The sequence below is a fragment of the Oncorhynchus kisutch genome, linkage group LG3, assembly GCF_002021735.2.
Source record: "Oncorhynchus kisutch isolate 150728-3 linkage group LG3, Okis_V2, whole genome shotgun sequence".
In the NCBI taxonomy this organism is placed as follows: Eukaryota; Metazoa; Chordata; class Actinopteri; order Salmoniformes; family Salmonidae; genus Oncorhynchus; species Oncorhynchus kisutch.
This window is the reverse complement of record NC_034176.2, coordinates 48146622-48161187: the sequence shown is the minus strand read 5'-3', so window position 1 is coordinate 48161187 and position 14566 is coordinate 48146622. Positions and strand designations below refer to the sequence as shown.

At 42.3% G+C, this 14566-nt stretch overlaps 1 protein-coding gene across 4 annotated transcripts in view; it reads right to left on the bottom strand.

The window, feature by feature from the left end:
• LOC109880081 (far upstream element-binding protein 3-like) overlaps window positions 1-14566 on the bottom strand; it is an 80938-nt gene that overhangs the window by 55245 nt on the left and 11127 nt on the right. For 2 of the 4 annotated variants that reach the window (XM_020472308.2, XM_020472309.2), the window contains exons 3-7: window positions 11311-11344; window positions 9825-9874; window positions 9577-9648; window positions 4940-4997; window positions 4424-4586 (exon numbers count right to left, since the gene is read on the bottom strand). In XM_020472308.2, coding sequence (XP_020327897.1) covers window positions 4424-4586; window positions 4940-4997; window positions 9577-9648; window positions 9825-9874; window positions 11311-11344 — 377 coding nt within the window. The remainder of the gene's footprint in view (window positions 1-4423; window positions 4587-4939; window positions 4998-9576; window positions 9649-9824; window positions 9875-11310; window positions 11345-14566) is intronic. The other 2 variants (XM_020472310.2, XM_020472311.2) reach the window with 2 other exon arrangements.

The window sequence follows — 14566 nt, the reverse complement described above, 5'->3', positions numbered from 1 at the left end:
TGCCCAGAGGATGGCCGAGTACCTGCAAAGGAATGCGTATGTCGATACATCTGTACAGAAGGCAGGAATATCAGGGTTCTCTGGCTGCTTGGAACAATCCAGCATGATCTGGCACTAGATCCAAATGGCCAAGGTGGAGAAAAGGGACCTCCATGTAGTCTTTCTTGACCTCGCCAATGCATTTGGCTCTGTGCCCCATGAACTCCTGTGGTCTGCCTTCAGATTTTTCCACATACCGGACACCATCACAACCCTGGTGAAGTCGTACTTCCAGGATCTGCAGTTCTGCTTCACCACCTCAGAGTTCACCACCTCATGGCAGTGCCTGAATGTAGGTATAATGGCGGGATGTACCATTTCTCCATTGGCATTCATAATGGCAATGGAGGTTATCATCAGATCCTCAAAATGGGTTGCTGGTGGACAGCGAGTCGACTCTGGTTTCCGCCTCCCTCCACTCAGAGCCTACATGGACGACATTACAACATTGACCACCACTGTCCCATGCACCAGGAGACTGCTCAGAAAACTCGAGGAGAACATCAGCTGGGCCCGTATGAAGATTAAACCATGCAAGTCACGCAGCATCTCGATTGTGAAGGGAGTACTCTCTGACCTGAAATTCTTCATCGGAGATGACCAAATCCCAACAGTGTCTGATCAGCCGGTAAAATGCCTTGGAAGGTGGTATGATGCAAGCCTGAAGGACAAAGACCAGGTGCAACAGCTGCGCAAATACATCAGTTGTAGCCTACAGTTCATCGACAACACCCAGCTACCTGGAAAGTTAAAGGCCTGGTGTCTGCAGTTTGGTCTCCTACCCCGGGTGTTGTGGCCCTTAGCAGTGTATGAGGTTTCAATCTCAACAGTGGAGAAGATGGAAAGAGGAGTCACAGGCTACTTAAAGAAGTGGCTCGGAGTTCCACGATGCCTTACCACCATAGGCCTCTATGGAGATGGTGTCCTCAAGCTGCCCCTCACCAGTCTAACAGAGGAATTCAAGTGTTCCAAAACCAGGCTCCAGATGACACTGAATGAATCTCGAGACCCAGTGGTGAGCAACAACGCGCCGACCTTGGCAACTGGGCGCAAATGGAGGCCAGGAAAAGCAGTCCAGGAGGCAACAGCAGCCCTCAGACATGCTGACATTGTGGGTCATGTTCAGCAAGGGAGAGGAGGCCTTGGGCTAACTAGCCGTGCTGCTTGGAGTAAGGCCACTGCACCAGAGCGGCGGAAGATGGTAGTGCAGGAAGTACGCCATCAGGAGGAGGCTGCAAGGTGGGCCAAGGCAGTCTCTCTTTCCAAACAGGGACAGTGGACTCGATGGGACAGTGTGGAGAAGAGGAAGATCAGCTGGAAGGATCTGTGGGCCATGGAAGCGAGGCGGTTGAGCTTTTCCATCAGAGCAACATATGACGTCCTTCCAACTCCAGTTAATCTTCACCAATGGTATGGTGAAGATCCGGACTGTGCCCTCTGTTCCATGCCAGCTAACCTCAGGCACATTCTCACAGGGTGTAAAACAAGCCTCACCCAAGGACGCTACACTTGGCGTCACAACCAAGTCCTTAAAAACCTTGCGTCCGCCCTGGAGGACAAGCGAGCTGCCACCAACTCCCTACCACCCCCAGCAGCATCACACCCCTTACGGACAAACTTTGTCCGGGAAGGGGCTAAACCACCGAAGCGCGGCTCGACACCATTAGAGCGAGACCAGCTGCGCTTGGCCCGCGACTGGAAAATGCTAGCTGACATTGGCCGGCAACTGACATGGTGCTCCTGACATGGTGCTCTGGTCCCGTTCGCTCAAGAAGGTCTTCATCATTGAGCTCACAGTACCCTGGGAGGACTCAGTAGATGAGGCTTATGAGCGAAAGCATCTGCGCTATGCCGATCTAGCTGCCGAAGCACGGCATCATGGCTGGAACACAGAAGTCCGACCAGTGGAGGTGGGCTGCAGAGGTTTTGTGGCAACATCTACAACCAGACTGCTTAGAGACCTTGGAATTAAGGGCCAGAGCCAGCGCTCGGCAATCAAAGCTGTATCGGAGGCGGCAGAAGGCAGCCGTCAGTGGCTCTGGATGAAGAGGAAAGACCCCAGCTGGGCCCTGAAGTGAGAGGGCCAGGAGGTATGCGGTCAACAATGCTTGACTCAGGGAGGAGGATGCCCCTGCCATGCATAGTCCCATGGGATGTTGGCTATCATCAGGATTGATCACCCTGTCGCTGGCCGCCTTTGGGGAGGGTGTATAGTGTGAAAGGCCGAAACACCCTAGGAACCAAAGGTACACTACTGACGATGCGCTCCCCAAATTTCACCAGGCTCACTGTTCATTAACTCTTGGAAGTGCTTGCACAAAGGATAGTAACATCTCATCCTGTGTTCTTGGAATCTGCACCAATGATTTGCCCGCTGTTTCATTGATTGACTGTCTTTTAACCCAATGACCACTGATCGTCTTGAAATCTAGCTGGGTAGATAGCCAATGAGCTGAGGTAAACGGCAATATGTAATGTTTATGTGTTGCAAGACCAACCCATGTAGTAAGTTCCAGCGTAAAGAGTCATTCGCTATTGAAGTTTCATATCGGAAGGAGAAACACATATTACGCACTGCATTGTTTGGTAAACTCACAGATTCAGCTGTTTATAAATCAATCAGTATGGCGACTAAGTAAGGGAAAGCTAAATTTAAGTCTAGATAGACAGATGTACACACAATTTTAGAATAAATTGATTGGGAAAGTGAGACAGAGATTGTTGTAGGACGATTCATTTAGCGATGTGGAGGAATATTTTTTTGAACGGGAGAGGACATTTTTTTGGACTGGTAAGTTCTTATATCATGCTAATGCCCTTAATAATAATAATATAAAATATTATTTGTCTTTTTTTAAATTTATTTTAGAAGCAATATATAAACATGTAATGTCATGAAATGTGAGATGCGTGTCTGCCGCCCCACCCCAACCCACATGAAATAGCCTATTTGAGGCTGTTGAGGGGAGGGCAGGCCCACAAAAATGGCCAAAGTGAAATGGAGACCGTAGATACAGCTGGTCTGTTGTAAATATAATAAAGACAGTAGATCTAGCTGAAATGTCATAATATAAAAGAGACAGTAGATCTAGCAGGTCATAATAATATATTCAACATTATGTTCCCTTTACTCCATATATATATATATATATATATATCCGTTTATTATACCTGTTGAATAAGGGCTCATATGTGAAACTATTCTAACAGAAAATTTTCTTTCACAGTGACACTGACTCCGAATGGGAGTCTTATCCGGTGTCCTGTGTGAATTTAAGTATGCTCTCTCTAATTCTCTCGGAGGAGGACCTGAGCCCTAGGACAATGCGTCAGGACTACCTGGCATGATGACTCCTTGCCGTCCCCAGTCCACCTGGCCTTGCTGCTGTTCCAGTTTCAACTGTTCTGCCTGCGGCTATAGAACCCTAAACTGTTCATTTTTACTCGAGGTGCCGTCCTGTTGCACCCTCTACAACCACTGTGATCTCCACCCGGCACAGCCAGAAGAGGACTGGCCACCCCTCATAGCCTGGTTCCTCTCTAGGTTCCTTCCTAGGTTTTTGCCTTTCTAGGGAGTTTTTCCTAGCCACCGTGCTTCTACACCTGCATTGCTTGCTGTTTGGGGTTTTAGGCTGGGGCTATATACATTTATTTGATTTGATAGAGGACTGAGGGTCTTCCAAATATTGAAAGTGTGTAAATAGTTACCCATGCTATTTTTTTCCATTAATTTTTCTCCATTTTTGGAGTTAGAATACATTTTTGGTATTTTGTATATAGTTATTTGTTTCAAAATGTATACCTTCACCAATTTTGCCACTTGGGTACATTTGGGCTACTTGTGTGGGACTCCTGGGTGACTTCATGATAAATGTCATGTAACACACTCATTTTGGAAGTTATCATTCTGAAACTTTGCACAAGTACTGTTGCCCTCTTATATTTTTCACTGAAATTGTCCCCATCATCCTATCTGAATGTTTGTTTTATCTTGTTCATTTTAAAGATGATACAAAAATAAAAATCATATGGTTTTTTCCATTGTTTTATCTAAACCAGATCTATTGTGTTATATTCTCCTACATTCAATTCACATTTACACAAACTTCAGAGTGTTTTCTTCAAATGGTACCAAGAATATGCATATCCTTGGTTCTGTGCCTGAGCTACAGGCTGTTAGACTTGGGTATGTCTTCAGGCGGAAATTGCACAAAGTAGGGGGGAGCTCTAAGAGGTTTGTAGGCCTAGTACCAGTAGTGACTGCAGTTATAATGGTAGTAATAAGGCTAGTTGTAGATCATAGAGGATTAGTATAGTAGGCTAGAGGAAGTACTATATCCCAAGAGAACTGATTTAAATAAAACAAATATCTTAGAAGGCATACCTGCAGTTGCTTGATGGTGTCCCCTCCCCTCCCGATGACTAGGCCCACTTTGCTGGCTGGGATGAGCATCTCGTGGACTGAGCTGTTGTCCTCAGCCTCGCTGTGGAACCCAGGGCTGTTTCGACAGCGGTCCACAATCTGCCCAAGCATTCTTTTGGCCTGCCTGGTGGAGAGCAAACAGTTGCATATCAATGATATATAGATGTGATGTATTTTAGGTAATACCAATTACATACTGTACCATGATTGCCTAATATGACTGCCTACAGTGTCAACATTTTATGATTAGTCCACAATGTGGTTTTTAAAACTGTATTATGTATGGTCAATTACTGTAATATTATGGAGTAACAGTTAAATAAATGTGTAGTTTTGCAGTTAACAGTGTGTGAGCATCTATAAACCATCAATAATGGGACATATTGTTCTTTTCAAAATGACAAAGGATTGTTGACGATACTGCTACTGAGTTTATAGAATTTCTGTCACGTTCAACGTCTCAATATAGAAACTCACTCAATGCTCTCTGGGGTTCCATTGAGGGAGCAGGCTCTGTCCATCATACCGCCACTCTCTACAATGAGAAAGAACCGCTGGCATACAGTTAAAGGAGTCAAGTTTTTGAGATAGAACCCTTTCAGTACAGAACATAAACGGTCATGATAATGCATTTAGCATCATCACCTCATTGCTGACAGACTTGATTAGCTTGTGTCCTACTGTATGTTAATGAGATATAAAATTAAAAGCAAATCTGATATTGGTTATTATCTAACATAAGTGGAAGTGTTGGGAAGTGTGTGTAGTCACAGACATTAAGGGACATACTGTACGATGGGGCTGACAAACATCGCAGCTCTGCTTCTTGCTCCTAAGCAACTTTGCAGTATTTTGTTTTTTTGGTGTGTTAATTCTTACATTAGTAGCCCAGAATGTTTTTTGCGTTATTACATACAGCCGGAAATAACTTTGGGATATCAGAGCGGCGATAACTAACCAGCATTGCGACCAGGAATACGTCTTTGCCGAATTGGATTCTTTGTTCTTACCCCCCAGGGCAATTGAACTTACCCCAGAGGCTGCTCCAAGATGCCACCGGAGGAGAAGAGGTATTCTAGTCCGACTCAGGAGGCGTGCACACCATCCACCGCTTCCGAGTATATTACTAGCTAATGTTCAGTCTATGGACAATAAAGTAGACAAGCTCAGGGTGAGGATCTCCCTCCAGAGAGACATCAGGGACTGTAACATACACTGTATCACAGAATCATGGCTCTCTCCCGAAATACTGTCTCCATCCATAAAGCCAGCTGGGTTCTCAGTAGCTCCCGCAGACAAGAATAAAGAACTCTCCTGGAAGAAGAAAGGCGGTAGTGTATGTTTCATGATAACACACAGAAACTCATGTCCTTTTGTTCACCCAACCTAGTATATCTCACAATCAAATGCCGATGAATTACCTCCCAAGAAAATTATCTTCGGTTATAGTCATAGCCGTGTATATTCCGCATCAAGCCGATACAACGGCGGCCCTCAAGGAGCTACACTGGACTGTGTGCAAACTGGAAACCACATATCGACTATAGCTCAGCCTTCAACACCATGGTACTCTCAGAGCTCATCATTAAGCTTGGAGCCCTGGGACTGAACCCCGCCCTGTGCATCCTGATTGGATGCCCCCAGGTGGTGAAGGTAGAAAACAACACTGCCACTTCGCTGACCTCAGTTTACAGGGAGGAAGTGAAGACCCTGGCGGAGTGGTGCCAGGAAATTAACCTCTCCCTCAACGTCAACAAAACGAATCACACAGCCAAGACAACGCAGGAGTGGCTTCAGGACAAGTCTCTGAATGTCCTCGAGTGGCACAGCCAGAGCCCGGACTTGAACCCAATCTAACATCTCTGTAGAGACCTGAAAATAGCTGTGCAGCAACGCTCCCCATCCAACCTGAGATAGCTTGAGAGGATCTGCAGAGAATGGGAGAAACTCCCCAAATACAGGTGCCAAGCTTTTAGTGTCATACCCAAGAAGACTCAAGGCTGTAATCGCTGCCAAAGGTGCTTCAACAAAGTACTGAGTAAAGGGTCAGAATACTTATGTAAACATCATATGTTTTTTTTATTATTCTAAATTAGTAAACATTTCTAAAAACCGATTTTTGCTTTGTCATTATGGTGTATTGTGTGAAGAGGAAAAAAAATGTGGAAAAAGTCAAGGGGTCTGAATAGTTTCCGAAGGCACTGTACTCTTGATGCACCGATATTACATTTTTGGCCAATACCAATAACCGATATTTAAAATTGTAGCTGCCTTTTAAGCATTCCAGTACAGTTAAATAGTTAACACACACACACAAACACACATGGACGCAGCGGTCTAAGGCACTACATCTCAGTGCAAGAGGCGTCACTACAGTCCCTGGTTCGAATGCAGGCTGTATCACATCCGACCATGATTGGGAGACCCATTGTGCGGCGCACAATTGGCCCAGCGTCGTCCGGCCGTCATTGTAAATAAGAATTTGTTCTTAACATCTCTGGGATATGTGGGACGGTAGCGTCCCATCTGGCCAATATCCAGTGAATATGCAGAGTGCCAAATTCAAATAAATTACTATAAAAATTTAACTGATGAAATCACACATTCAATATACCAAATTAAAGCTACGCTTGCTGTGAATCCAGCCAATGTGTCAAATTTCATAAATGCTTTACGGCGAAAGCAAACAATGTTATTATCTGAGGATAGCACCATAGTAAAAAAACAAAGAGAGAAAAGCATATTTCAACCCTGCAGGTGCGACACAAAACGCAGAAATAAAGATATAATTCATGCCTTACCTTTGACGAGCTTCTTCTGTTGGAATTCCAATATGTCCCATGAACATCACAAATGGTCCTTTTGTTCGATTAATTCCATCGATATATATCCAAAATGTCCATTTATTTAGCGCGTTTGATCCAGAAAAACACTGGTTCCAACTTGCGCAACATGACTAGAAAATATCTCAAAAGTTACCTGTAAGCATTGTCCAAACAATTCAATCTACTTTTGTAATACAACTTTAGCTATTTTTTTACGTAAATAATCGATAAAATTGAAGACGGGATAAACAGCGTTCAATACAGGATTTCTGGTCACACGCCTCTAACAGTACACTTCAAGTTACATTCTGGATGGCCGTACTTCTTCATTACACAAAGGGAAAAACTCAACCAATTTCTAAAGACTGTTGACATCCAGTGGAAGCGATGGGAACTGCAAGCCCCTGCCTTAGAATTCTAGATTCCCAATGAAACCACATTGAAAAGAGAGTGACCCCCCCCCAAAAAAAATCCTGGATGGTTTGTCATCTGGGTTTTGCCTGCCAAATAAGTTCTGTTATACTCACAGACATCATTCAAACAGTTTTAGAAACTTCAGAGTGTTTTCTATCCAAATCTACTAATAATATGCATATCCTGGCTTCTGAGCCAGAGTAGCAGGCCGTTTACTTTGGACACGCTTTTCATCCGGACGTGAAAATACTGCCCCCTATCCCAAAGAAGTTAATTAACTGACTTGCCTAGTTAAATAAAAGGTTACACACACACACACAGACCAAAAAGTTATTTGTTGGCATTTACTTATGTCCCCATTACCAGTAAAACATAATCAAAACCTATTTCTGTCACTTACTTGCTGTGCTGTTTCGTTGTTCATTTGTTCAGTCGTTTCATTCTCAACCAGGATTCCTATGAAACGCTGTTTGGGTCTTTGCGTGTCAAAAAATATACTATTTAACACATCAAATAACACAATTTGACATGTCAAATAAGTTTGTTGATCAATCAGGACCTGAATATGACTGAACGTCACATAATAATTTTTTACGTAGTTATTACACATGGATTACACCATCACTCGTATTCCATATGTCACAACGATTCATCGATATGTATGCTATGACGCTGGTAAAGTTGATCATTAAAAAAAAGCTAGCTAGTTCATTGAGGCAAACAATGTAGTTCTTCCCCAAAAACATAGCAAAACGACAATCTGTTTCAGTAGCTATAGCTAGCTAGCTAACTATATAGCTAGATGTCATCTAAATTAACCCTAATTTATAAGACAGTTCTTATTTGATTAATGGTGGTCGGACCATCTATGTGAAGCTAGCCACAATAAGGGTTAGTCACAATAGTGGTTAGCTATTGCGGTTAGCCTTCAAAATAAAAATATGGCATAATGCTACTATTTGTAATAATTTGCATCACTGTCAATGACATACTTTTATTCTGAAGGCAAACCGCAAATTCCACTATTGCTCTTTAACAGTGCTACTGTATATTTTTTGACACGCAAATACCCAAACGGTGTTCCATAGTATCTATGTCGTGAAGCTAATAGCAGTGACGCTATTACTGTGTAACTCCGGTAAGGCAACATCAGAAAAATAGCCCACTTGGTAGTGTGTACCGGTGTTCGACCAGTCGGCGAAAGCCAACATCACCCATGACAGAGAACGGTTGATTGGTTAAGGGCAATGAATTCCATTATCTTGGCTTTAATGGATTTCACCTTTGAGTTGTCTCACTGAAATGTCCTTACTCTTTCAAATGACTGCTCGACTTGTTGACTGCTTGATCCACACAGCAGACATTGTGGGCTAGGTTAACAATGCTTTGTAGCACGTGAAGCCCAACATTTTACGTGGTGTCATTACGTCCTGTACCTACGTTATATAGGTATGCATGGTAGCTTTGACATCGGTTTTTAACATTGCCGTTAAACTAAACATCTGACCAACACCGATGTTGGCATTTTTAGCTAACATCAGCCGATTCCGATATGTTCACCAATATATCATGAATCCCTACACTGTACATAGACACGGAATCACTGGCCACTTTAATAATGTTTACATACTGCTTTACTCATTTCATATGTATATACTGCATTCTATTCTACTGTATTTTAGTCAATGCCACTCCGACATTACTCGTCCTAATACTTATATATTTCTTAATTCCATTATTTTACTTTAGATGTGTGTATTGTTGTGAATTGTTAGATACTACTGTACTGTTGGAGCTAGGAACACAAGCATTAACATCTGCTACATATGTGTATGTGACCAATAAAATTTGATTTGTATATTTAGAACTGTTTACCAGAGGCAATTTGAATCTTGCACCCGGACTCCAGCTGGATTCTCGTAATTTGTTCACCTCCTCTGCCTATGACTAAAATAAGCGGGAGAAGGAGGGGAGAAAAAAAGTGGGATGGGAGTGGAGAAAATAGTTCAGGTAATGTGTCAGTTTGACAAAATAAATAAATCCTTTAACGTAACTCAAAATCAAGCATCCAAGGACGAAAACATCCCAAACCACATAACGTACCTCCCATAACATGTACTTACTGAATCCAACCATTCTATCAGGCACTTTGAAGTCTTCTGTCAAAACAGCCCTAAATTACAAGAGGGTGGGGTGAAAAGAGACAAGATATATACTGAGTGTATAAAACATTAAGAACACCTGCTCTTTCATGACAGACTGACCAGGTAAAAGCTATGATCCCTTATTGATGTCACTTGTTAAATTCACTTCAAATCAGTGCAGATGAAAGGGAGGAGACGGGTTAAATTAAGATTTTTAAGCCTTGAGATAATTGAGACGTGGATTGTGAATGTTTGCCATTTACAGGGTGAATGGGCAACAAAATATTTAAGTGCCTTTGAATGGGGTATGGTAGTAGGTGCACCGGTTTTGACAAGTGCTGCAATACTGCTGGGTTTTTCACACAGCAGTTTCCCAGGTGTATCAAGAATGGTTCACCAGCCAAAGGACATCCAGCCAACTTGACACAATTGTGGGAAGCATTGTAGTCAACATGGGTCAGCATCCCTGTGGAATGATTTCGACACCTTGTAGAGTCCATGCCCAGATGAATTGAGGCTGTTCTGAGGGCAGGGGGTGCGGTGCGCAACTCAATATTAGAAAACTGTTCTTAATGTTTTGTACGTGTAAAAAAATGACAATTTAATATTTTTGTGGACAGTAGCAGTAGACGGATACAGTGTAGATAGGCCAGCAGATGAGTCAATAAATGATTATGTTGCGCACCTACACTACAGGGCTATGGCTAACACTTATCTGCTGTTCCATCACTGTGATAGAACATATGAACTACAGATAATGTAAACGCTTGAGTAAATGAGGGATGCCAAGTATATTTTAGAAAGCAGGTGCTTCAACAGAGGTGAGGTTCCTGAGTGAATTAAACAATTAACATCCCATAAGATGCTATGCTCCCATAAGCTGACAATGACCCCATCCACAGGGCACGAATGGAGCATGAATGGTCACTGAATGGTTTGATGAGCATGAAAACGATATACGCCATGGCCATCTCAGTCACCAGATCTCAACCCAATTGACCACTTATGGGAGATTCTGTAGCGTTGCCTGGGAAAGTGTTTTCCACCACCATCAACAAAACACAAAATCATGGAATTTCTTGGAGGAATGGTGTCACATCCCTCCAATAGATTTCCAGACACTTGTAGAATTTATGTCTAAGGGCATTGAAACCGTTCTGGCTCAAGGTGGCTCAACGCCCTATTAAGACACTTTATGTTGGTGTTTCCTTTATTTTGGCAGTTACCTACACACATAATACTTTAGACTTCGCTATATTTGCAAAGCAGAAGACGGTGAAGCTGTCCACAAATCATTATCTGGTCTAAGTACTTCAGCGCTATCCCGCTGGGGATCCAGTGTTGTGTATTTGGGTTGGATAGTGAGCTAAAATGAAGTGGAGGAGTAATCCCACAGATTGCTCAATCAATATGTATTTACTGTCTGTCAATACAGCGGGTAAATTGGTGCTGGCTACAGGCTTACCTTTGATGTACCATGGCTCCCAGCTGGTTACCTACTATGAGGGGAGGCGGCAAGAGCCAGCCGGAAAGGAGACCAGGGCCAGAGGGAGATGCAGAGGAGAGAGAAAAATATATTAGTGAAGGTAACTTTTTTTCCCTTCAAAAATATTTTAATACGAAATATATTAAGAAAAAATTATTGGCTGCACCCATGCCAAAGAGCCTGAAATGCGCTGCAATGGATGCCCTTTTACAGGTTCCAATTATACTATTTTGTATGTTTTTCGGAGCTGAAAATAAAAAGGTGCCACATCCAGAAATTGCTCCGCCATTTACTGGTTGCAAAAATTCGAATAGTTTGCCAAATTTCTGTTTGTGACAAAACAAGCAGTCATTCCTTAGGGAATCAATGTACCGTCTATACTGCTGTGAAATATCTTTTCCATAAGCAAAAACACTCTATTTTCAGCTGTTCAAACCTGGTGTACAAAACCAAAAGTAAAAGACAAAAACTAAACTAAAGTGGTAGACCACACAAGCTCACAGAACGGGCCCAATGAGTGCTGGAGCATGGAGAACGTAAAAATAGTCTATCCTCGGTTGCAACACTCACTACAGAGTTTCAAACTGACTCTGGAAGCAACATCAGCACAACAACTGTTCATTGGGGCGGCAGCGTAGCCTAGTGGTTAGAGCATTGGACTAGTAACCGGAAGGTTGCGAGTTCAAACCCCCGAGCTGACAAGGTACAAATCTGTTGTTCTGCCCCTGAACAGGCAGTTAACCCACTGTTCCCAGGCCGTCATTGAAAATAAGAATGTGTTCTTAACTGACTTGCCTGGTTAAATAAAGGTAAAATAAAAATTATTTTTTTAAAAAGTCACCAAGCGCAATGCCAAGCTGGAGTGGTGTACAGCTCGCCGTCATTGGACTCTGGACATGTTTTCTGGAGTGATGAATCATGCGTCACCATCTGGCAGTTCAACGGACGAACCTGAGTTTGGCGGATGCCAGGAGAATGCTACCTGCCCCAATGTATAGTGCCAAGTGTACAGTTTGGTGGTTGAGGAATAATGATCTGGGGTGGTTCGGGCTAGGCCCCTTAGTTCCAGTGAAGGGAAATCTTAACGGAAAAGGGCCTATCTTTCACTCACATTTCTATGCGAATTTGGACGGGCCACTCAAAAAGTTGAATATTGTAGCTTTTTTTTTGTACATAATGATTCCTATGACCGAAACAAGCTTCTGGACATCAGAACAACGATCAATCACTAACCTTGATTTAGATGGTTTCTACCTCAACGAGTCGGCGGTGCAAGACATACTGCTCACCAAAACTACATTGGCAAATAAATAGAGTTAAGTTTGGAAAAAATGTGAAAGAATCACCCTCTGTTCTATTGGCGAACTGAAGAACTGTAATACTGTAATATGTTTCTCGGAGACATCTAGCTGGTTTTTCTATGCATCGTCAAGACCGTATTGCAGCATCGGGTAAGGTTAGGGGGGTGTGTCTTTGTTAAAACTTCTTAGGGCTAGGGCCCTTTTTTCTCCACTTTCTGTCTGAATGACGTGCCCAAAGTAAACTGCCTGTAGCTCAGGCCCTGAAGCCAGGATATGCATATAATTGGAACCATTGGAAAGAAAACACTTTGAAGTTTGTAGAAATGTTAAAATAATGTAGGATAATATAACACAATAAAAATGGTAGGAGAAAAAAAAAAAAAAAAAACAGAATTTTTTGAGACCATCCTCTTAGAAGTGCAAGAGAAAGGTATTGAAAATTAGCTCCCTGGATGCAATTCCTATGGCTTACACAGAGTGTCAGCAGACAATGATCAAGGTTTCAGGCCTGTAACTTTAAAAACAAATAAGAAATATCAATTGAGGTACACAGTCTTGGAAAATCATGTTTGCGCGCGCCATGAAGACATTACGCACCTGCTAAAATCGGTTTCCTATTGAACATACTTCTTTCCGAAATGAATATTATAGTTCAATTACATTTTAGGGTATCTGAGGAGTAAATATAAACTTATTTTGACTTGTTGAAACAAAGTTAAGGGGTAGATTTTCTGATTCCTTTCTCTGCCTGTTGAACGAGTGGATACCTCAAATCGATGGCGCCAACTAAACTGCCTTTTTGGGAAATAAAGAATAATTTTATATGACAAAATGACACTATGTTTTAGCTGGGACCCTTTGGATGACAAATCAGAGGAGGATTTTCAAAAAGTCAGTCAACATTTATTTTAATCGTTATTTGTGAATGTATGAAACCTGTGCTGGTGGAAAAATATTTTGATGTGGGGTGCCGTCCTCAAACAATCGCTTGGCATGTTTTTGCTGTAATAGCTATCAGACAGTTCAGTTAGATTAACATGAATTTAAGCTTTCAGCTGATATAAGACACTTATATGTACATAAATGTTTAAAATCCATAATATTTATGATCATTTATTTGAATTGCACGCCCTCCAGTTTCACCGGAAGTTGTCTCGCTAGCGGGACTCCTATCCCTAAGCAATTTTTTAAGAACAGCTGGTGCGCAATCTCTAATATTAAGGAAGTCTCAAGGTCAAAGTTAGAATATCCCATGATAAGCTACTATTTACCAAGAGAATGTATCTATATTTTTCCTACCACCACAAACTGATGTTGGCAACCAGACCACACTCAACAAGCTGTATCAGGCAATTAGTAAACAAGAAAATGCTCATCCAGTGGCTAATGATTTTAATGGAGGGAAACTAAAAATCTATTTTACCAGCATGTCACCTGTGCAACTAGAGAAGACAAAAAAAACTCTAGATCACCTTTACTCCACACACAGAAACACATACAAGCTCTCCCTCGCCCTCCATTTAGCAAATCTGACCATAACTCTATTTTAAGCTAAGCTTCAAGGTCTGTTTCGCTAGCAGAGACTGGAATATGTTCTGGGATTCATCCAATGGCTTTGAGGAGTTTACCACATAAATCACCTGCTTCATTAACCCTAGAGATATCCTTTCGCAGGATAAGCTAGAGATATCCTTTCGCATCTGCGATATAAGGTGGCTGAGCTACAGCGGTGTGTGTCAGACCATGATTTCCCGAAAATCGGTCTTATAACGAAAACGTCTGTAGCGTCCGAACAGTTTGGCCTACAACCTATTATGGCCTCTCTATCGAAAGGTGAGTCTCTCACGAACAGGTACATGTCAATTCCATATTAATGCCCATGATTTTGTAATGACATGTTCGACGAGCAGGTGTCCACATACTTTTGGTGTATA